Raw genomic sequence first — 23003 nt, 5'->3', positions numbered from 1 at the left:
ACAGTAAAATACTTAATGTTAAGGTCTAAATGGAACCCATTTAGGCTACCCATGAGCATTAATACATAGAGGCAGGAAGAAGTACTTTAAACCAGCCTTTATGAATTATTATTTGCAGAGATGGGGTTTGGGGTTGGGTCACTTCACCAATAACAGTCGTACCACAACTCAACACACATCCAGATGTTCCCAATAAATTGTAGTTGATCACCAGGTATGTTTTATTAATATAGGTTGAATAATCCATGCAGTCTGTAATTGTATCATCATGAAATGCAAGGCCTATTAACATACTTAGATGTCTATTCAGTGTTAAGCAACATTACATGAAGAGGTATATACAAACACAAACATCTCCTTACTTGAGTTTCTCCAGTCTGCAGTGTGGATCCTCCAGTCCAGCAGAGAGCAGCTTCAATCCTTTTTCTCCTGGATGATTGTAGCTCAGGTCCAGTTCCCTCAGGTGGAAGGGGTTGGACCTCAGAGCTGAGGCCAGAGAAGCACAGCCTTCCTCTGTGACCAGACAGCCTGACAGCCTGTAGAAAGAGGATCAATGTTGTGACAGAATCCATCTGGGCCTCCAGAGTGAGTCAGCACAGAGGGGTTCATTTGGCAGGTGCTGTCATAGCTGCTCCTCCCCCTCATTAGACAGAGTGACCTTTCCCCCCAGTTCAGGAAGGTTAGGTTTGTGTTCAGTTTGGTGCTAGTAGTTCTATGGAACATCAGGACGTCTGCTACATAAAGCCAAACTTGACTTGAATGAACACAACAAATTAGTTGGGGCTATAGCCCCTATTCTTAAGCAGTACGAGACATAGAACATGGATCATATCTATCCACCATTGCAGAAAGCAATGTTCACGGCTACGTGACCTTTCCCTCTCTAAACCGAGTTCTATGACAGCTCGACGTAGCGTAAATAATTGCCGCCGCTGCTTCAGAATTGTATTAAATATCACGATATCGAGGAGGATGAGCAACTGAACAGTGACAGGACGTTAATCACTCATGAAGTCATGACAACCTAATAAACAACAGCGACAGTACAGCGGAGCACTTTCTCCTCTCCACTCAGCCTGGCAGAGCGGAGAGGAGAAAGTGGCACTAGACCATTCCATTACAAATTCAGCTGGGCCAGTCGGTTAGCTGGGCCAGTCGGTTAGCTGGGCCAGTCGGTTAGCTGGGCCAGTCGGTTAGCTGGACCAGTCGGTTAGCTGGGCCAGTCGGTTAGCTGGACCAGTCGGTTAGCTGGGCCAGTCGGTTAGCTGGGCCAGTCGGTTAGCTGGGCCAGTCGGTTAGCTGGGCCAGTCGGTTAGCTGGGCCAGTCGGTTAGCTGGGCCAGTCGGTTAGCTGGGCCAGTCGGTTAGCTGGGCCAGTCGGTTAGCTGGGCCAGTCGGTTAGCTTCAGTCATTTCAGTGGCGAAGCTGCTCGTAATGACACATTTTAAAACCAACACAAACTAATTGATTGAAAAACATGTACGGTTTATTCGTTGTTTCTTTTTTTTACTTTGGTCAGTTTGCACAGCAAAAGGTGCATACAAAAACAATAAAAGAGCTAAATAAACAGAATCACCCTGTCCGTTGCCGTTTTGAGCGCCCCGCTTAGTTTTGCGCACAACACCGCCTGATGCACAATGCAGTGTAAGGAGATCAACTGAGGTGCAACAGCGGACCAACGTGCTGTCAAACCATTCACTTTCCCTGTCATGGATGGAGCTCCATCTGTCACAAGCATGTACACATGCTTTATATCCAGACCATGTCTTAAAACATTTTTTCCCCAAAGACTATATCGCCAGTTGTGTGTCCTTCTAACGGCAGTAGGCCGAGCAGCTCCTCTCTGAACCATTTGCTGTAAAAAACCTGACATATATGCACAACTGAGCAAGTTACCATCCTACAAAGTAAAGTATGTCAGAATAAATGTGAATAGCCAGTTCCATACATATATACAGTATATACAGTAGTATCATACATCCAGGACACTTTTCTTGCCATTCCTAATTTGAAACCCTTCATGTAGTGGAAGAGGCGTCAACTACAGGAACAACAGCCGCCAGATGCTAAACTCACTGTCCAGGTAAATGTACAATAATATGATGAATAGTATATCTTAACCCTTGTGTTGTCTTCAGGGTCAAACATGACTGCTATTATATTCAACAGCAGAGAAAACCCTCAAATAGTGATTTTTTTCAACTTACTTTACCTAGTGACCCTAACATTCGTAAAAGGTTAAAAAAAAATACATCACAACAACCACAGACACACACGTACACAATGGGAAATTGAGATTATGTGTGCTACTGATTTAGGTTACAGAGTCTATAAAGGTGCTGAAGATGACAGTACCTCCATTTCTCTTTTTGCGAAAGCCATGACTGCACATTTCAGTGTTGTAATAAAACAAGTGGTGTTCACAGATTAAAGTCATTGTATTTCCACTGTGAAGAGGGAAACCCCACATGTTCACAAAGTTTGATGAATGACAGGTTGTGTTTAAATGCGAAATAGGTTTAAGGTTGAAAATTAAATTAAGCTGTATTTTATTACCCTTTGGGCAAGGGCATACAGATTGTTAACACTACCCAAAGAGACTGCAATCATGTTGCACATTCAGAAACAGTTGCATAAAAATGGTCATTCTGTGTCAAATAAACACAAACAGTAAATACAATATATGCCAATCAGTATGTACGGTATATTTTTGAGTGTTTCAGATGCAGCAAATCTGCCTGTTTCTTATAAAACTAGTCCTCACTGATGACTAAAGTAGAAGCAGTGCCGGTCGTAGCACATTTAGTGCCCTAGGAAAGGTTCACCTACACCCCCCCCCCCCCCCCAGACTCAAGGACAGCGGGTGGGTTCATTTAAATGGATGCACTTGGCCGCCCCCCTCTTCATGCCGCCCTAGACGGCTGCCTATGTCGCCTATAGGAAGGACCGGCACTGACTAAAAGGCATATCTCATTCTTGGCATGAAGTTTATACCCAACTTGAGACTCAACTCTGTTGTCTAAATCAACCACACAAATACATTGTACAATTATAACTTTACTAATGGCTCATGTAGAACATAAATACATACCTCAGTGTCTCCAGTTTGCAGAGTGGGTTCCCCAGTCCAGCAGAGAGCAGCTTCATGCCGGCATCCTTCAGATCATTGTTACTTAGATCTAGTTGTCTCAGGAAGGAGGTTGACTTCAGCACGGAGCCCAGAGAAGCACAGCCTTCCTCTGTGATGTGACAGCCTGACAGCCTGTAGAAGGTTATCATTAGGGAGGGATCACAAACACTACTGCCCTCTAGAGGTAGAAATAAAGAATATCAGTCTGATCATTTTCCATGGGTGTTGTGGCAACATCAGGTGGACAAGGTGTTCTCATATAGAGCTTCTCTCCTTAAAAAATTAAAAGACCACTGCACCTTTTTCTTTCCTTTTAAAAAAAGTTGAGAAGGACAATGAGTGAGGAACATAAGTGTAAAATGTAAGAGGCCACTGCAAATGTTACCCTTCTGGTCCTCACTTTTTTTTAAAGAAAGAAAAAAAGCAGTGGTCTCTTAATTTTTTCCAGAGCTGAATATTGTCTAAAATCAACCATACAAATACAATACTATGATAACTTTATTATTGTCTCTTGTTGAACATGATTACTTTTTCTGCCTCTTAGTTCTCCTGGTCCTGACCTCCTGCCTGCCCTGACTCTGAGCCTGCCTGCTGCCTTGTATCTGAATTTTTTCCACAGGTACACTTGCACTTATAGCTGTTCATGTTGTTTGGTTGTGACTTGTTTAACTACATGCTCTTATGGTTCTTCCCTTTGGCACTTACTTTGGTTGTTCACAATGTGTGCTTCATGTTTTGGCTACTCGCGATGTTTTTTGGCTATCTTGTTGTTATGATCAGTGACCTATGCACTTTGTAAAGCTCTCTCTTGGAAGTCGCTTTGGATAAAAGCGTCTGCTAAATGAATAAATGTAATGTAATGTAAATGAATGACTTGTGGACAACAAACCTTGACTGCTCGGAATATTCTACCTTTAATAGACCACAAATTTACAACCAGTGTGTTGTGTAATATTGGTTGTCTCTTGGTGAATGTGATTACAGACCTCAGTGTCTCCAGTTTGCAGAGTGGGTTCCCCAGTCCAGCAGAGAGCAGCTTCATGCCTGAATCCCCCAGGTTGTTGTAACTCAAGTCCAGCTCTGTAAGCTCTGAGGAGGGGAGAGCTGAGGCCAGCGCTTCACAGCACCGTTCTGAGAGGTTACAGTCATTCAGCCTACATGACATAAGGAGAACATGACACATCTTCAGAGTCATAGTTTGTACGATAGGATCATACGATAATCAAATATCACATCACAATATGTCCTAAATCATATCATTGTTAAAATTGCTTTATACATACAGAGCAGTTTTGGAGTCTTTGACCACTGGCAGCAGCCTCAGAAGACCTTCCTCTCATCTGGAGTATATCTTCAGGTCAAACACGTCCATCTTCTCTTCTGAAGTCAGCAACACAAAGAACAGAGCTGACCTCTGTGTAGATGAGAGCTCCTCACTGGAGAGACTTCCAGAGCTCAGGTACTGTTGGATCTCCTCCACCAGAGAATGGTCATTCAGTTCATTCAGACAGTGGAACAGATTCATGCATCTCTCTGTAGAGTGATTCTTTCTGATCTTCTCCTTGATGTACTTGACTGTTTCCTCATGGCTCTGTGTGTTGCTTCCTGTATGAGTCAGTAGGCCTCGTAAGTGAGTCTGATTGGACTCCATTGAGAGGCCCAGGAAGAAGCGGAGGAAAAGGTCCAGGTGTCCATTCTTCCTCTGCAAGGCCTTGTCCACAGCAGACTTGTAGAGGTGGACGTCAGATGTGTCTGAGGTGGACTGAGACATCAGATTCTCATTGTTGTTGATGAATGAGAGAAACACAAACACAGCAGCCAGAAACTCCTGAAAGCTCAGATGGACAAAGCAGAACACCTTCTCCTGGAAGACTTTACCATCCTGTCTGAATATCTGTGTGAACACTCCTGAGTACACTGAGGCATCACGGACATCAATGCCACACTCTGTCAGGTCTTTCTCATAGAAGATCAGGTTGCCTTTGTCCAGCTGGTGAAAGGCCAGTTTTCCCAGTGACAGAATGCTCTTAATACTCTCTTCATCCCAGTGTGGATCTGTCTCAGTTTTCCCATGATACTTCACTTTCTTCTGTTTGGTCTGTAACACCAGGAAGGTTGTGTACATCTCAGTCAGGGTCTTGGGCATCTTCTCTTTCTTCTCTGATCTCAGCATGTGCTCCAGGACTGTCACACACATTAGGGAAAAGACTGGAATGTGGCACATGATGTAGAGAGTCCTAGATGTCTTGATGTGTGAGATGATTCTCTTGGCCAGGATCTCATCACTGCATCTCTTCATGATATACTCATCCTTCTGTGGGTCATTGAACCCTCGTACCTCTGTCAGCAAATTAACACACTCAGAAGGGATCTGATTGGCTGCTGCAGGTCGAGTGGTGATCCAGATGAGAGCAGAGGGAAGCAGGTTTCCTTTGATCAGGTTGGTCAGCAGCACATCCACTGAGGTGGACTCTGTGACATCACACCAGCTCTTGTTCTTTTTGAAGGCTAAGGGCAGTCGACACTCATCCAGACCGTCAAAGACAAACAGAACGTTGTACTTGTCATAGTTGGAGATTCCTGATTGTCTGGTTTCTGAGAAGAAGTGATGGACAAGTTCCATCAGACTGAACTCTTCTCCATCCAATAGATTCAGCTCTCGAAACGGCAGAGGAAAGATGAACTGGATTTCCTGATTGGCTAGTCCCTCAGCCCAGTCCATGATGAACTTCTGCACAGAGACAGTTTTTCCGATGCCTGCAACTCCTGTTGTCAGAACAATTCTGATAGGTGTGTCTCGTCCAGCTGAGGGTTTAAAGATGTTGTTGCATGTGATGGCTGTTTCTGGTCTTGCTGATTTCCTGGATGCTGTCTCAATCTGTCTCACCTCATGTTCTTTATTGACCTCTGCAATCTCACCCTCTGTGATGTAGACGTCTGTGTACATTTTATTGAGAAGTGTTGGGTTTCCTTGTTGAGCTATGACCTCAAAGACAGTCTGAAACTTCTTCTTCAGTTTAGATTTGAGTTGACGTGAGAGTCTATGACGAAAAACCTCTCCTGAATGACCAAACACAGATGTTATTCTTAACAGGGCTTTAGTTTGCAAGAGAAAGTTACTTAACAGTTTGTTTAGTTTTTCAGATTCTAAATATGGCAGACATTGATGGCTTATACATAAACATTGATTTTCCATCATTGCACTTTGCCAGTTGAAAGTTACTCTGATTCTCTTAACCTGCATCTTCATCATAAACCATCAGTCGGTCAACTAAGACTAAATAAGGAGTCTCTTACTTTTCTCCAGAGTGTCAGCCAGCTCCTTCTGGTTCATGTTCCTCAGGACGTGCAGTGTGATCTTCAGAGCTCCCTCTCTGGCACTGCTCTCCTGCTTCTGATATTCAGGGTCCACTACTTCCTGGTCCTCCCTCTGACTCTCTAAGCCTTCTGGGAAATCTGGACTCAGAATCCTCTTCATCCTCTTCAGCTCTTCCTTCACAAACCTGATGACAGTCTCCTCAAGCACCTGAAACAGGGAGGGAAGATATCAGAGGAACCAGGAACTCTATACACAGTAGTACAATCGGATTAAAATGTCTTGTTTGTACTTTAAATGAACACAAAACTCACTGTGAATATAGAAGACAAGTCGTCATGGTGACTCTGGTCTGACTTCTGTTGATCTCTGTGGACAAGAGATGACATTACTTAAACACATGAACCACATGGGCTAAATATCTAAGACCAAAATACTGAACTGTCTCCATTCATGCATACACACAGACTCAGTTTAAGAGTGACACAGAGTAAACTATCTTCTATACCACTACATGGCACTGATTTGTTCCTTTCCATTAGGGGGTTTCCTGTTGGACACTAGCTGTCTGAGTAATCGATAATGTCCTTAAACCATACATTTACATTTATTCATTTAACAGACTCTTTTATCCAAAGCGACTTTCAAGAGAGAGCTTTACAAAAGTGCATAGGTCACTGATCATAACAACAACATTGCGGGTAGCCAAAACATGAAGCATACATTGTGATAGCTAGATAGATACTTTATTAATCCCGTGAGGAAATTCAGGTATCTCTCACAGCTCTCATATTAACAATAATTACAGACAATATGTACAGACAATACGATACAATACAAACAGACAATACAATGCAATAAGGTTATGTACAGTGTAGATAAGATGTATAGTGCAAAACAGTGTGGAGTCATATAGTTTTATGACAACTGGGACAAAGGACCTCCTAAGACGCTCAGTCCGAGAACGTAGGGTGTTGAGCCGCCCGCTACGGAGGCTGCTGGACTGTCCTGCCAGGACATGGTGGAGGGGATGATTAACATTGCCCATGATGGCCAAGAGCTTGCCCCGCATCCGTATCTCCACCACAGTCCCCAGTGAGTCCAGGCACTGCCCCACAACTGAGCCCGCCTTAAGAGCATGTAGTTAAACAAGTTACAATTAAACAACATGAACCTCAAAAAGTGCAAGAGTGTACCTGTAGAAAAGCAAGCAACAGTAAAATATTTCACTGCGAGTAAAATAATTTTAAATTAGTCACAACTAACCAACAAGAGCAACAAGTCTCTCAATAAGAGTCATTGTGATCCTGGAGGAAACTAGCAACAGGTCCAGCAAATCATTCCTAAGTACCGTAGTACTCCCGGAACAAGTGCGTCTTAAGCCTTTTCTTGAAGTCTGGGAGACTGCAGCGATGTGGGCAGTGAGGGAGAGCTTGTCATCCATGGTAACCCCGAGGTTCCTGGCAGAGGATGAAGGGGTCACCATCGCAGATCCCAGGGTGATTGAGAGATCATGGGAGACCGTCTGGTGGTCCCACCGCTCAAGAGCGCCTGCTCCCAAACCTAGCTCTTCTCCTGTCTGGCCCCCCAATGGTGGAATCACCTCCCCACCTCCATCAGAGACACTGACTGTCTCTCCACCTTCAAGAAAAGGCTCAAGACGCACTTGTTCCGGGAGTACAACGGTGCTTAGGAATGATTTGCTGGACCTGATGTTAGCTTTCTCCAGGAACACAATGACTCTTACTGAGGGACTTGTTGCTCTTGTTGGTTAGTTGTAACTGATTTAACTTCTTGTACTTGCTGTGAATTATATTATACTATTGTTGCTTGCTTTTTCTACAGGTACACTCTTGCACTTTTGAGGTTCATGTTGTTTAATTTGTAACTTGTTTAACTACATGCTCTTATGGTTCTGCCCATTGGCACTTATTTGCTTTTCACAATGTATGCTTCATGTTTGGCTACTCGCAATGTTTTGGGGCGTCTCGTTGTTATGATCAGTGACCTGTGCTCTTTAGTAAAGCTCTCTCTTGGAAGTCGCTTTGGATAAAAGCGCCTGCTACATGAATAAATGTAAATGTTTGACAAATTCCATGGCGCTCCTTTAGCTGAAGATGTGTTGGGCATCAGAACCTGTTGAGTTATTTAGGTGCTTTTAGATGCACGTGGACTCTGATCATGTGTTTCATGGCCAGATGGTTTAGTTTTATTGTCTGATGAATGAAATGCAGGAGACAGGTGATGACTTTAGACCCTCTCCGTGTTTGAGCCGATCTGCAGATTGTTATGTGTATTGTCTAATGTTTGTGTGTTAAAGATGGTTGTTTCTGTGTTCAATTGTTTGTTCGTTAACTAATATTTAAATAGCATTCACGAAAAAAGTGTTGTTCTTTTGTTTGTTGTCTAATGTTGTTTTGTTATAAAAACGTGCTATAAATATAAGACGCACCACCACAAGAACATTTTTTAATCGGGGTATAAACCGTGGCTTTATTTCCGAAAAATATGGTACCTGGTTAGTTTAGACTGGTGTAACTGAAGGCTTCCACTAGGAGGAGATGTCTGTGTTCTAAGCTCACATTCAGGTTAGCTGAACTAGCTAGAGCTGGTGTTTGTGTCTACAGGAGAGTATCTCTCCAGGAGCAGGGTTGGACTGTAAACCTACATGAGGGTATCTCTCAAGGACCAGGGTTGGAATATAAACCTACAGGATGGTATCTCTCCAGGAGCAGGGTTGGAATATAAACCTACATGATGGTATCTCTCCAGGAGCAGGGTTGTGACAAATATATGTAAAGCAACATTGTTTTGGTGTTGTGGGCCTCACAGACACACACAGATGTAAGCTGCAGTTATGACCCTGACCCAGTTATGACCCTGCTCCAGTCATGACCCTGCCCCAGTCATAACCCTGCACCAGTTATGACCCTGCCCCAGTTATGACCCTGCCCCAGTTATGACCCTGCCCCAGTCATGACCCTGCCCCAGTCATAACCCTGCCCCAGTTATGACCCTGCTCCAGTTATGACCCTGCACCAGTTATGACCCTGCCCCAGTTATGACCCTGCTCCAGTTATGACCCTGCCCCTGTCACAACCCTGCTCCAGTTATGACCCTGTCACAACCCTGCTCCAGTTATGACCCTGTCACAACCCTGCTCCAGTTATGACCAGGCCCAAATGTAATACGCGGGCGCAGAATTCCGACGAAAACCTGCGGATTTTCAAGTAGAACCCATTGGTCTGAGGCAAAATGTAAATAAACTTTTCAACTCACATTAGGTCTCTATTATTAAAACATTAGCCAAAATGCTAAGAATTGAAAAGGAGGCACTTATCGACCAAAATTACAGCAAGAGACAAGGCCAGGGAGTTTTCAGGCAATCTTTATGAGGATGGATCAATACTTTTTTGCAAAGTCTGAACATTCAATCGACCATATTCGCTGTCAAACTGTTGTGGAACATCTTCGGTTGCTCCGACATAAGAACAGGAAGGCTAGCGAAATTCCACAGATTTCCGCAGATTTTCAGTCTGAATAACCGCAGAAAATGTGAAAAGAATTGTTATGACCCTGCCCCATTTATGACCCTGCCCCAGTTATGACCCTGCCCCAGTCACGACCCTGCCCCAGTTATGACCCTGTTCCAGTTATGACCCTGCTCCAGTTATGACCCTGCCCCAGTCACGACCCTGCCCCAGTTATGACCCTGCTCTAGTCTAACCCTAGTTCTGCCACCAGAGTGAAGAGTTTAGCACCCTATGCTAATAGTGTTACTCCTCCCCTCTACCAACAACTGTACTACAAGACTGTCTTCACAATCACATCTCCTAGTCCACACTACCTGAGGAACTGTGTCTATACTACAAGACTGTCTTCACATCTCCTAGCACACTACTTGACAAAAGGTCTCCGATTGTTGAGATTTTTACCTTTGTGAAGAATGAATGAAATTATCAAACTTGCTGAGATTCCTGACCAGGTTGTACTCTGACATGAATAAGAAATGCTGCATTGATTCATATGGGCCCAAATACATTTAAACACTATCATTATAATCACAAATAAACTATAAGACAAATATATTATAATATAGGAATGCTGAGTCCCAGTAGAGACAGCTTCTTCACACCATGTCACTTTCATCACATAACATTGAACACCAGCAGAGGTCAGTACATACCCTTCCTCATTAGAAGACCCTCCTTCATCACTGAACACGATAGGTGCCTCCATAGACCAGTCACTCTTCATGGACACAGGTACAGGTGAGGCTGGTCTCTGCTGGATTGGGCTTCAACACAACAGAGACAAACCTTCAGTCTCTCATTTATTCTGACTAATGATGATGTCATAATATCACTGCTGAGCTCTGAGATGTAGAACAGTCAAGAACAGTTATGGATTCTCATCTTACCTCTTAGCTTTGGTGTCAATGTCATGTTCTGCAGAGAGACTCATTTTAGAGGCAGTGCCCCCCTTCTCTCTCTCCCCAGAGAGATTCATTTTAGAGGCAGTGTCCCCCTCCTCTCTCTCCCCTGAGAGATTCATTTTAGAGGCAGTGTCCCCCTCCTCTCTCTCCCCTGAGAGACTCATTTTAGAGGCAGTGCCCCCCTCCTCTCTCTCCCCCGAGAGACTCATTTTAGAGGCAGTGTCCCCCTCCTCTCTCCCTTGAGAGACTCATTTTAGAGGCAGCGCCCTGAAACACAGTAATGTTTTGTTGGTTAATTAGTATAATTCTAAAACACGGATTTCAATGTTGATACATGGATCTTTTGCCATCCAGTATTAAGTCCTTTTGAGTCCCTCTGTGACAACAGCTGCAGACTTGCATCTGTCAGAAACGTGATGTTTCCCCAGAGAGACTGGGCTGCTCAGTGAGTAGAGAGAGCAGCAACTTGTCTCTGGACACCAGCATGTCATGCAGCTGCCCTGTTTCCTGTAAGGCCATCGATACAGGAAGCTCCTTATACAGAATACTGCAGGTTACAACCTCCACATGTATATATACTACAGGTTACAACCTCTACATGTATATATACTGCAGGTTACAACCTCCACATGTATATATACTGCAGGTTACAACCTCTACATGTATATATACTACAGGTTACAACCTCTACATGTATATATACTGCAGGTTACAACCTCCACATGTATATATACTGTAGGTTACAACCTCCACATGTATATATACTACAGGTTACAACCTCTACATGTATATATACTGCAGGTTACAACCTCCACATGTATATATACTACAGGTTACAACCTCCACATGTATATATACTGCAGGTTACAACCTCCACATGTATATATACTGCAGGTTACAACCTCCACATGTATATATACTGCAGGTTACAACCTCCACATGTATATATACTGCAGGTTATAACCTCCACATGTATATATACTGCAGGTTATAACCTCCACATGTATATATACTGCAGGTTATAACCTCCACATGTATATATACTGCAGGTTATAACCTCTACATGTATATATACTGCAGGTTACAACCTCCACATGTATATATACTGCAGGTTACAACCTCCACATGTATATATACTGCAGGTTACAACCTCCACATGTATATATACTGCAGGTTACAACCTCTACATGTATATATACTGCAGGTTACAACCTCCACATGTATATATACTGCAGGTTACAACCTCCACATGTATATATACTGCAGGTTACAACCTCCACATGTATATATACTGCAGGTTACAACCTCTACATGTTTATATACTGTAGTCACAACCACCCACTCCACAAGGCAGACCTGGAGGGTACTATAAAGGATGAATATAACTACCTCTGTATCCAGGAGCAGTTATACTACCTCACTTCTCTGACTCCAACAATACTTGTGCTGAGTCCAGGATGGTTAACACTCATCAATCCAAACCCTTTCTAAAAAAAGATCCTCTGTTAACAGGGTCTATATACAGTAACATTGTTGTGTTTCCAGCTGCTACGGACACTGGGGATCTCAAGGTGCCACGAAGACAGAGATCTGGTACAGGGACCATGAATCAGGATAGACTGATCTGGTACAGGGAGATACAGGTGGAGGTAGTCAGGTGGAGGAGAGCTGGAGGGAGATACAGGTGTAGGTAGTCAGGTGGAGGAGAGCTGGAGGGAGATACAGGTGGAGGTAGTCAGGTGGAGAAGAGCTGGAGGGAGATACAGGTGGAGGTAGTCAGGTGGAGGAGAGCTGGAGGGAGATACAGGTGGAGGTAGTCAGGTGGAGGAGAGCTGGAGGGAGATACAGGTGGAGGTAGTCAGTAAGTGTGAGTCTGCAAACCTAACAAAGATCCACAGAGGATTGTAACAAGTCAAACTGAATGGGTGTACATGGAGTGTGGGCTCCTCTATTGGTCCTCATATGTGACTGAGCCTAACAGCTACAAGGTGGGTGATCTCTACTGTTCCATATGGAAGATTACTTGCTTCACTGCCTCTCTGACTTTGTAGGTTTGAGACAATGGAGGACTCTACTGGTAATTCTACTGTAGATTCTACTGTACAGATGGTCCTGTATACACAGTATTATATTTCCCTCTCTCCTTCTCTCTCTTTTCTCCATGCTTTTCTTTCGTTCTCTCATCCTTCATTTCCCTCCACTCCTCTATTTCTTCTGCACAAAATACACTCTTGTCTGTAAAGAATGAGACAGTGTGTCGAGGGTATGTATAGGATGTGTGTGTGTGTGCGTGTGTGCGTGTGTGTGCATGCATGCATGCGTGTGTGTGTGCACATGTATGGATGTGATGAATGTGTTCATTTGTATGTGTTTAAATGTATGTAAAAGTACATGTTGGTAAGTGTGCTGTATGTAAACGGTATGTTTACTTGAGCAATGTTTGAAATATTTCCAATGAAAATGAGAGAGGAGAGGGTGATTGTGATGTGTAGGCTGGCAGACACCCCTACTCCCTAAAGACTGAAGTAGACAAAAGTGGAATGGGAACTTAAAGTTCATATATTTACCAGGGTGAAAAAAGTGGGGAGACATTAAGACATGCTATTCAAACAATCACTTACATTTATATAATTCAGATCCAAGTTGTGTGGTTGTCACATGCCTACTGTGTTAACCCTGTGTTTACTCTTTGATGTTCAAGTTCAAAGAATCAGCAGTGGTCAGGTTATTAGTTGCTGCTAGTTTCTGAAGCATGTGCACAGAGCATATGGTTTAAGTCCATCCATGGGTTCCTATGTGGGCTTGTGTAGTGAGTGTTGGTATGTACTTTTGTTTGTTTTTGTAACTGTTTTCTAATTGGAGGCTTTAGCTAAACTCACACTGGATTCTGAACTGTAAATGTATTTGGATTTAGATGTAAATGTATATTGGGGACATTTACTACTCAAAACCAGTTCTCAGTTTGAGCTGAGTGAATCAGGAAGTAAGTAAGTAAGTAAGACTTTATTTATATAGCACATTTCATACAAGAATTGTAGCTAAAGGTGCTTTACATAAAATCAATAAAAACAATAATACAAGTGATAAACAATTCAAACAAAAATAAAAATCTCAATAAGATCTCTGTTCAAGAGAGAAAACAACTTTAAAAGTAGGAAAACCCTTTTGAGATAAAATTACTTAAATGCTTCGGTAAAAAGGTAGGTTTTAAGCTGTCTTTTAAAAATGTCTAGAGTGTTTGCTTCCCTAATATTTATGGGTAATTTGTTCCATAGTTTTGGGGCGTAATTGACAAAGGCCGAATCACCAATCTTCTTATGACTGCTTCTGGTGACCTCTAATAGGCCTGCATTTGATGATCGCAGTGTTCTAGCTGGTGTGTAGTTTATAAAGGAGTTAGCAATGTAGCTAGGTCCTTGTCCGTGTAGAGCTTTGTATGTGAGGAAAAGGACCTTAAAGTCAATTCTGAAGGTAACAGGGAGCCAGTGTAAAGTAGCTAGGACAGGACTAATGTGTTCTCTCCTTTTAGTTTTGGTTAATAATCTAGCTGCAGAATTTTGAATGAGCTGTAGTCTTTCAGTGGTTTTCTTGGGAAGACCAGTGAAAAGTGCGTTACAGTAGTCCAGCCGGCTGTATATAAAAGCATGAATTAACTTCTCTGCATCATTTTGGTTTATGAATGGTCGTACCTTTGCTATATTCCTCAGGTGAAAGAAAGCTGTTTTGGTCACTTTATTAATGTGAGAGTTGAAATTCAAATCTGAGTCCAGGATTACACCGAGACTAGTCACCTCTGGTTTAAAACAGGGGGTTAAGCCTCCAAGACCTGTTTACGCTCCTGTTTCGCCCACGGTACAAAAATGCTGCCCCCCCCTCCCTCAGTTACGAAGCACTAAATTCTAACAAATATATATTTTTAGACGCTACACATGTTATACATCATTGGAAAGCTACGATTCTTGTGCTTCCATTGAAATAAACCAATTCAAGATCAAGTCGCAATAGCAAGCAAAGTCAACGTCTTTTTCCGGTGAACATTCCTTCAACAACGCCAAAGAAAAAGGTTTTACTCACCCTAAGTGGTTCAAATAGGTCCAGGTGTGCAAATCATGCCATCAAAACTTGATCTGCTTACAGTCCCAAGGGTTCAAAGTATCTAACCATGTAAAGTAATTCGTCCAAATACAATGTTTTACGTTCATGAATACCCATTATCCTTTGTTTCATTATGCAAGTTAGCCGACGGAAGAAACAACTTGTTCACATAAAAGTGCACTTTTCTCCGGTTAGCAACGGTTTACTATCCAAAGGCATCAAAATGTCCGTTGAACCCTCCCCTTTCGATTGACACCAAGAGTGAGCCAATCGGAGCTTCCATTGCCTGTCCAAGGCCTTCAGCAGCCAAGCAACGACTCATCTGAATTGATGGGCCATCACACCCCCACCTGGGTTTTCTTTGTTTGAAGCTCAGCCCAATCAAAACCAATCTTGGTAATGACTGACACGTCTTTTAGCCAATTACATTCTGAAAACAATGATATGGGACTTCCCAGGTAAGTGAAAACATTGAAAAGCTATACTCTCTGCGTAAAGAGCTGCATATGTTCATGCGTTGTGCGCGCTGTGGGAACGGAGCTTATTGACGCAGTTGGATATCGATTTCATCATGGCAAAGAAGACACAGAAAACGAAGTATTGTCTCACAGAAGTTTTGGAAGAAGTAACTGGGAAGTAACTGGACATGATAGTTATTTATCAGACAATTTATCCGAGGCAAACACAGATTTTTCGGACTTTGATTCAGAAGCTGAGGATTTATTTCTGGAAGGAGGAGATATTACCTTGGATAAGTAAGTTTCGTTTTATATTATAAAACATATTTTACTGTATATTCCGCACAAATAAGCTTTAGTTTCAAATCCAAAAACAAAATGTTGCCGTGTGTTTGTAATAATTTGTTGTTTCTTTGTTCCACGTTTCAAGATACTAATAGAGCTACTTTGGCATTGTAAAAACAATGTTTTATAACATATCAATAAGTAATGGAACAAAGAAACAACAAACACATGGCAACATTTTGTTTTCGTAATTGTTTTTGTAACTTTATATGCATACATATTTGTTGTTTCACAGAATCAGATCAGATAGCTCCATTTGTCATGGTATAACATTGTTTTTACATAGGGTTAGGGTTAGTATTTCTTCTAGCACCAGAAAAACTATATATTTGTGTAAAATAACTTACAACAGAAGTTCATGTGTGTGTGTGTTTCAATGTTTGAACTGCATTTGGGGGAGGTGTGTGTCTCTTTGTTTCAAGGTGTGAACTGGGGGTGTCTTTGTTTCAAGGTGTGAACTGAGTGTGGGGGTGGGGGTGTCTGTGTTTCAGTGTGTGTACTGCTGATGTTTGAGGCAGCAAACCTGTGAAAAGTAGAATACAGAAAATATGGGAATGGTTTGTAACTGACTGTTTATTTTGTCATTATAGGAAAACATCTGATGAGGACTACGAGCCGGATATTCCTGCTCAAGTCAGCAAGCGGCCCCGTACAGCAGCAGGACAGGAGGACAGCAGCAGCTCATCCAGTGATGAGCCTCCAACTCCCCAGAGAGGTTCTGCCAGCAGGAGAAGGCCAAGAGGAAGAGGAAGGGGAAGGGGGAGAGGCAGCAGCAGAACCAAAGCCGGAGCGTCAACAAGCCCATCTGGAGAGAGATGGAATGATGTTGACATTCCTGACATAACACCACCTCAGCCTACTTTCAGGCCGACGAACCCACCTGGACCCCAGCTAATTCGGACAGCGACCTACACAGCCCTGCAGCTTTTCCAACTTTTTTGGACAAACTCAGTATTACAAACTATCCTTCTAAACACCAATGAGTTTGGCTTGACTCACCACTCCACACCCACTCACCCCTGGATTGATCTGACATTGCAGGACATGTTTACCTTCATTTCCATGGTCATCTACATGGGTCTAGTAAAATGCTCTGCATTTACTGATTACTGGCGAAAGGACAAACTGCACAGCTTCCCTTTCCCAAAACAGGTAATGACCAGGAAGAAGTTCCTCCGAATCTCCAGATCTCTTCACCTGAGTAGCATGGCGGACGATGCTACTAATGAGCAGAGGAGAGGCACAGCAGCCTTCAACCGTCTTTGCAAGATCAACCCAGTTTACCAGGAGATAAGAGAAGCATGTAAAAGGAACTATCACCCAGGCCAGGATATTGCCATTGACGAGAGGATGGTTGCCTCTAAAGCTCGCATTGGCCTAAAACAATATATGAAAAATAAGCCTGTTCGCTGGGGATACAAACTGTTTGTTCTGGCTGACTCGAAGAGCGGTTACACATGGGACCTTTTTGTGTATGAAGGAAAGCTCCAAGGAAACACTGGCAAGGGTCTCAACTATGAATCAGTGATGGAGCTAATAGACACACAGTTGCTGGGCACCGGGTACAAACTCTTTGTTGACAATTTCTACACAAGTCCCACCCTTTTCCGAGACCTCCTTCAGAAGAGGATCTGGGCATGCGGAACCATCCGCACAAACAGAATTGGATTCCCGAAAACAAAAGAAAACAGTTTGGACTCAAAATCTCCCCGCGGCAGCATTCGCTGGATAAGGAACGACCCCCTCCTCTTTGTCCAGTGGCGAGACACAAGGGACGTCTTCCTGTGTTCAACGCTCCACACGGCACATGCACAGGACACGGTGCAGAGGAGGGTCAAAGGTGCAGATCAGCGCTGGATACTGAAAGACATCCCAGTTACGCCAGTGGTAAAGAACTACAACCAGTGCATGGGTGGAGTGGACCTCTCCGATGCACTGATCGGATACTATAAAGTACTCCACAAGACCCAGAGATGGTACAAGACCTTCTTTTATCATTTCCTGGACATTGGGATTGTGAACGCCTTCCTCCTTCACAAAGACATTGCAAAAGGAAAAGGACAGGTACCTCTGACCCAGAAGGCCTTCAGAGAGACCCTTGCTGTTGAACTGGCAGAGTTGGGGCCTCAATCCTTACCCGGTCCCTCATCTTCCATCGTGCCTCAACCCACAGCTAGTCACAGACCAGTGCATATCAATGGAGACAGCACCGCTGGTCGGCATAGGTGCAAACACTGTGGTTTACTGACACCAGTGAAGTGTTCAACCTGCAATGTAGCTTTGTGCTTTGTCCCCAAACGTGACTGCTACAATAACTGGCATGTTGCCAAAAACATTTTGTGAAATTGTCAATAATTAGTGTCAACAATTCACTGTTTGTAAATAGTTTGGTGTGTTTTTCTTTACATACACGAGTTTTTCCACAATAGCTCTTGTTTTGACTCTTTTATTTGCACAAAGTTTAGTTTGAAGAAGGTAAAAAGCACTCTTATGCCTCAGTTACTCTGTTTCAACAACACTAATGGTGAATCTGAATATGGGATATGATAGATCTGAGTGTCACCTTTCATTAGAGCCCAAACATATGACTGTACGTGAAAGAGTTCAAAGGTTGTAGCCTTTTTATGCTAGGTATGTGGCCATGGTTACCAAGGGTCCTTTTGGAGTCTCCAAAGGGCACTTTCAGAAAATGCCTGGATGTACCCTTAGAAAAACATGTGTATAACATTCATTTGTTATGGTGTTATGATCTACTTTTGAGTTTTATTGGGTCAGGCTTCAGGCTGGTGTCCAATGTTATCTTCCAGCTAATACCTACCACTTCTAGGCCTCTTTAGGCTATTGTTTTCATAACAAAATCTAGGCGGAAATGGAAACTTTCAGTTTCCTTGTGTTCAAGGTTCTATTACTCAACACCAGTAGGACTAACATGAGTCCTGACAACAGGGGAAAAAACTTCAGAGTGTCAGCTTTCAAAAGAGACAATTTACATGCATTTACTCCAAATGGTTCAAGAACAGCTTTCAATTTAGTTTGGGTATGCTGTTTAGGCGTTTTCAGGCACATTTAACAGGATTCTTAAAATGTTAATAAGCATCTCTCTTTTGGATTTGGGGCCACATAGTAGGACTTCGGTTTTGTCTTGATTTAATTTAAGAAAGTTATCATTCCTCCATTTGTTTATTGCCAACAGGCAGTTGGTAATGGAATTGATGGCCGTTGCATCGTTGGGTTCAGTGGATATATATAGTTGTGTGTCATCCGCATAGCTATGGAAATCTATGTTATGTTCTCTGATTATGTCGCCGAGTGGTAACATATAAAGAGAAAAAAGTAATGGACCTAAGCAGCTTCCTTGAGCAACCCCGTAGCAGTTCTCATGTATCTTGGACCTATGGTCCAAGAAACATGAGACAGGAAGGGAAGGGAAACTTGTCATTGTTTACAGACAGTATATTTCCACAATGAGAGGGATATGTACCCAAGGAAGATCAAGTATCAGAAGTGTATAGTTGTGCAGTATCGTGGAGGCCAGATTCAAGGAACATTTTGCAAATATAGCTGCAAGCAGCGATGCGGGTTCCTCCGCGAGATGGGAAAATATTATAAAAATGTACATTGTAGAAGATCAACAGTTGGACAAGAGAGCAAAACTACTTCATGTAGTTGGCCAACAACAATAGGCTGAATGGGGATTTGAACTCATGAGCATAAGGTCACAAGTCAGTCTCTTTATCCTCTCTGCTACACACCAACTGTTGAGAATTCATGAATAGCTTTGCTCACCTTTGGGACAAAGGTTAAGAAATGGTTGACATTTCAAGGTAAAATTGCTTGAAATTGCGCATGGTACATCAGAATGATGTCACCTTGAAGCCAATAAGGTTTGAAACAGTCAAAATTATATTTTATTTATTGACACAAAGATATTGAGGCAATGTGGACATTTACATAAATACACCCCTTTCAGACATTTTGTATTGCATTTCTCATTCCATTTCACCCTATATAAAGACACATCTGCCCGCACACTATCCCCATCCATGCTGTTTCTCTCTCTCCCAGCGCAGGTCACGCCAAAGCAGAAAATGCTCCCACAATCAAGACATAAACCGCAAGATTGTTTTCAAACTTTCTCAAAGATGGCTTGAAAGCCACAGATATTGACTCTCTTTTTGAGTAGATCTCTTTCCAGGATCTCAGTCAATCCAGAATCATGATTAGCCTCATAGGCAATTGGTCTTGGGCACATCCCACATTCAGCTCCTTGCAACCGCCCGTGATAGCAAAATTGGCCGACTCTGTTCCGATTAAACTACACAGCATGCACGCTCAGGGTGACCAACAAGTCGAACTTTATTCAGAAAGGGGGGGATGGCGGGAACATTAAAGGTGTAGGTACAGTAAAAGTGAAATGGAACGCGTCTTTCTGCCTTGAAGCTGCGTGCGCATCATCATCAAGACCCCATCTATATGTAAAGATAACATCCAAGCTAACAATTTCGCCAAATCTGACTGCAGCTTTGTACCATATGTAGCCTACTGTGTTATGGTTGTTTGAGTTAAACAACTTGCTAAATGAATTAAATGTCTGTTAAATGTCAAATCCAACTATAAATGTATAAGAGAGAGAGTTCCAATCAAATCTGAATTTGTTTTAAACCTAGAGGTTTAAAAGGCTACCTTTGCCTAAACTGACATGCACCAACTCAGAGAACTGAGTTTCAACATCCATTTACACATTTAGTCTCTATTTGTTACTCTACTCTTAAGGCATGTTTAACTTAATGTCTGCACCTCTCTGTCACCAACTGTCTCTGGAGTGGGGGGCGGGGGCTTCACAGGGTGTCTACAGGTATAAACAAGTTCAATGTAAGACCTTTTAATACCACTTCCAAATGAAATTAAAGACCAAACTTACGATGGAAATACAAAAACAATACAAAAACAATAGGTTTCCTCCTACCGGAGGAACCCTAATTAGCCAGATCACAGAGTAACTGCATCTTGGCTAACCGGCGCAATGGGAAACAAATAACTAGTGCAACAATAACATTTGGCGTAAGTAATTGGCTATAACTCAATTACAGTAACATCTCAATTCCTCAACTACAGTCAAACAATGACGTGTCGATGACAGTAGTGACAACAACAGCAAAACAACAACAGTGTGATATTGGATGGCAGGATTGGCCTATGCTGTCCACATGTCTGACTCACCACATATACAGTGGCTTTTGTCATTTTCAACCATGTGAAAACACCAGCCTAAAACATCTATTTCATTCAAATTGCTGTGGTATCAACAAATTATTACAATCCCATATAAGATTTGCTGCTTTGACTACAGAACCCTTTTCCAGAATCAATATGCTGCTGTGTATCATGCCCGGTATCATGCCACACTTATCTTATTTGACTTGAATCATATCTTATTCATTCTTGAGGACCTCTGGATGCTTGTTTCCTATATTTAAGTGATGTTCTGAAGTCATTAACTACCAAGTCCATGCAATGAAGATGTGAACACTGGGAATGACTTTTCACCTGTCAACTCTTTCTGACCAGGGATGATGAAGAGGAGGAGAGGAGGAGAGGAAGCTACCAGACTGTTGCTGAAAGACTAAACACACAGACCCACTATATACTATACACTATACACTACATAGACCCACTATATACTGTACACTATACACTACATAGACCCACTATATACTATACACTATACACTACACAGACCCACTATATACTATACACTACACAGACCCACTATATACTATACACTATACACTACATAGACCCACTATATACTATATACACTATACACTACATAGACCCACTATACTATACACTACATATACCCACTATATACTATATACTACATAGACCCACTATATACTATACACTACATAGACCCACTATATAGCATACACTAAATAGACCCACTAAATAGACCCACTATACACTACATAGACCCACTATATACTATACAGTAAATAGACCCACTATACAGTATACACTACATATACCCACTATATACTATATACTACATATACCCACTATACACTGTACACTACATATACCCACTATATACTATACAGTAAATAGACCCACTATACACTACATAGACCCACTATATACTATACAGTATATAGACCCACTATACACTATACACTACATATACCCACTATATAGCATACACTAAATAGACCCACTATATACATTACACTAAATAGACCCACTATACACTATACACTACATAGACCCACTATATACTATACACTACATAGACCCACTATATAGCATACACTAAATAGACCCACTATATACATTACACTAAATATACCCACTATACACTATACACTACATAGACCCACTATACACTATATACTACATAGACCCACTATATACGATACACTTCATAGACCCACTATATCCTTCATGTTGTCTTAACATTCTGTACACTCCCCTTGTCCTAAGGGTAAAAAATGACCCACCTTCACCAAACCCCTAAAATAAAGCAGCTTAATTGAATTTTAAGCTACCAATCTATTTTGCATGAAGAAACAACCTGTCATTCATCACAAACTTTGTGAATGTGTGTTTTACCTCTTCACATTGCAGAAAGACTGCAGTGGACAACCATTCGTTTTTATTACAGCAGACCTGTCATAACTGTTTTCTTTACTAAAATAGAGGTGTATTATTGCTTCATGCTCTGGGTTGTATTTTTCCCCATCTTCTTCTTCAGATACCTAATTATCGTTCTCTTGTTCCTTCTGGACATCTGAAAATATCAGATCTACAACCTGTAGATCTGAGAGCTGAGACCCTAACCCTGTTGGGCACTGAAATGTGCAGTCATGGCTTCAGCAAAGAATACTGGGGCTACTGTCATTTGCAGGACCTTTGTAGCCTCTGACTGCATTCCCCATTAGTAAACAAGGCTTTGAATACATTTTTATTTAGTCTAAAATTTGATTTAGTTTGTCTGAAATTGTTTTTATTTTGTCTGTGAACTTGAGTCATGTAGGGAGGGGAGTTGCTGCATGTTTTCTCTGCTGCATAAACATAGTGACGGGTCATTTTTGACCCCTAAGACAACACAAGGGATATACATTACACTACATAGCCCCACTATATACTATAAACTACATAGACCCACTATATAATATACACTACACACTACATAGCCCAACTACTGTATATACTATACACTACACAC

At 42.2% G+C, this 23003-nt stretch overlaps 3 protein-coding genes across 6 annotated transcripts in view; 1 reads left to right on the top strand and 2 right to left on the bottom strand.

Annotated features, from left to right (window-relative positions):
• Nucleotides 1-23003, bottom strand: part of LOC136933037 (NLR family CARD domain-containing protein 3-like) — a 172109-nt gene that overhangs the window by 2800 nt on the left and 146306 nt on the right. Inside the window, 6 exon segments of the mRNA XM_067228408.1 lie at nucleotides 363-536; nucleotides 3091-3261; nucleotides 4116-4283; nucleotides 4413-6189; nucleotides 6427-6655; nucleotides 6760-6814. Of these exon segments, the coding sequence (XP_067084509.1) occupies nucleotides 363-536; nucleotides 3091-3261; nucleotides 4116-4283; nucleotides 4413-6189; nucleotides 6427-6655; nucleotides 6760-6814 (2574 nt within the window).
• LOC136933038 (NACHT, LRR and PYD domains-containing protein 3-like) overlaps nucleotides 1-23003 on the bottom strand; it is a 100776-nt gene that overhangs the window by 34919 nt on the left and 42854 nt on the right. The window lies entirely within an intron of this gene.
• On the top strand, nucleotides 14987-18198 carry LOC136933040 (piggyBac transposable element-derived protein 4). Its single transcript, XM_067228417.1, has 2 exons — nucleotides 14987-15730; nucleotides 16369-18198. The coding sequence occupies exon 2, from the start codon at nucleotides 16823-16825 to the stop codon at nucleotides 18119-18121; it is 1299 nt and encodes a 432-aa protein (XP_067084518.1). The 5' UTR covers nucleotides 14987-15730; nucleotides 16369-16822; the 3' UTR covers nucleotides 18122-18198.

Source organism: Osmerus mordax, chromosome 24, assembly GCF_038355195.1.
Source record: "Osmerus mordax isolate fOsmMor3 chromosome 24, fOsmMor3.pri, whole genome shotgun sequence".
Classification (NCBI taxonomy): Eukaryota; Metazoa; Chordata; class Actinopteri; order Osmeriformes; family Osmeridae; genus Osmerus; species Osmerus mordax.
Note: the sequence above shows the minus strand (reverse complement) of the source record. Positions and strands in the feature narration are given on the sequence as shown.

Bases quoted from the DNA above. Each gene is read 5' to 3' on its own strand.
- LOC136933040 (XM_067228417.1), top strand. From the start codon at position 16,823: ATGTTTACCTTCATTTCCATGGTCATCTACATGGGTCTAGTAAAATGC.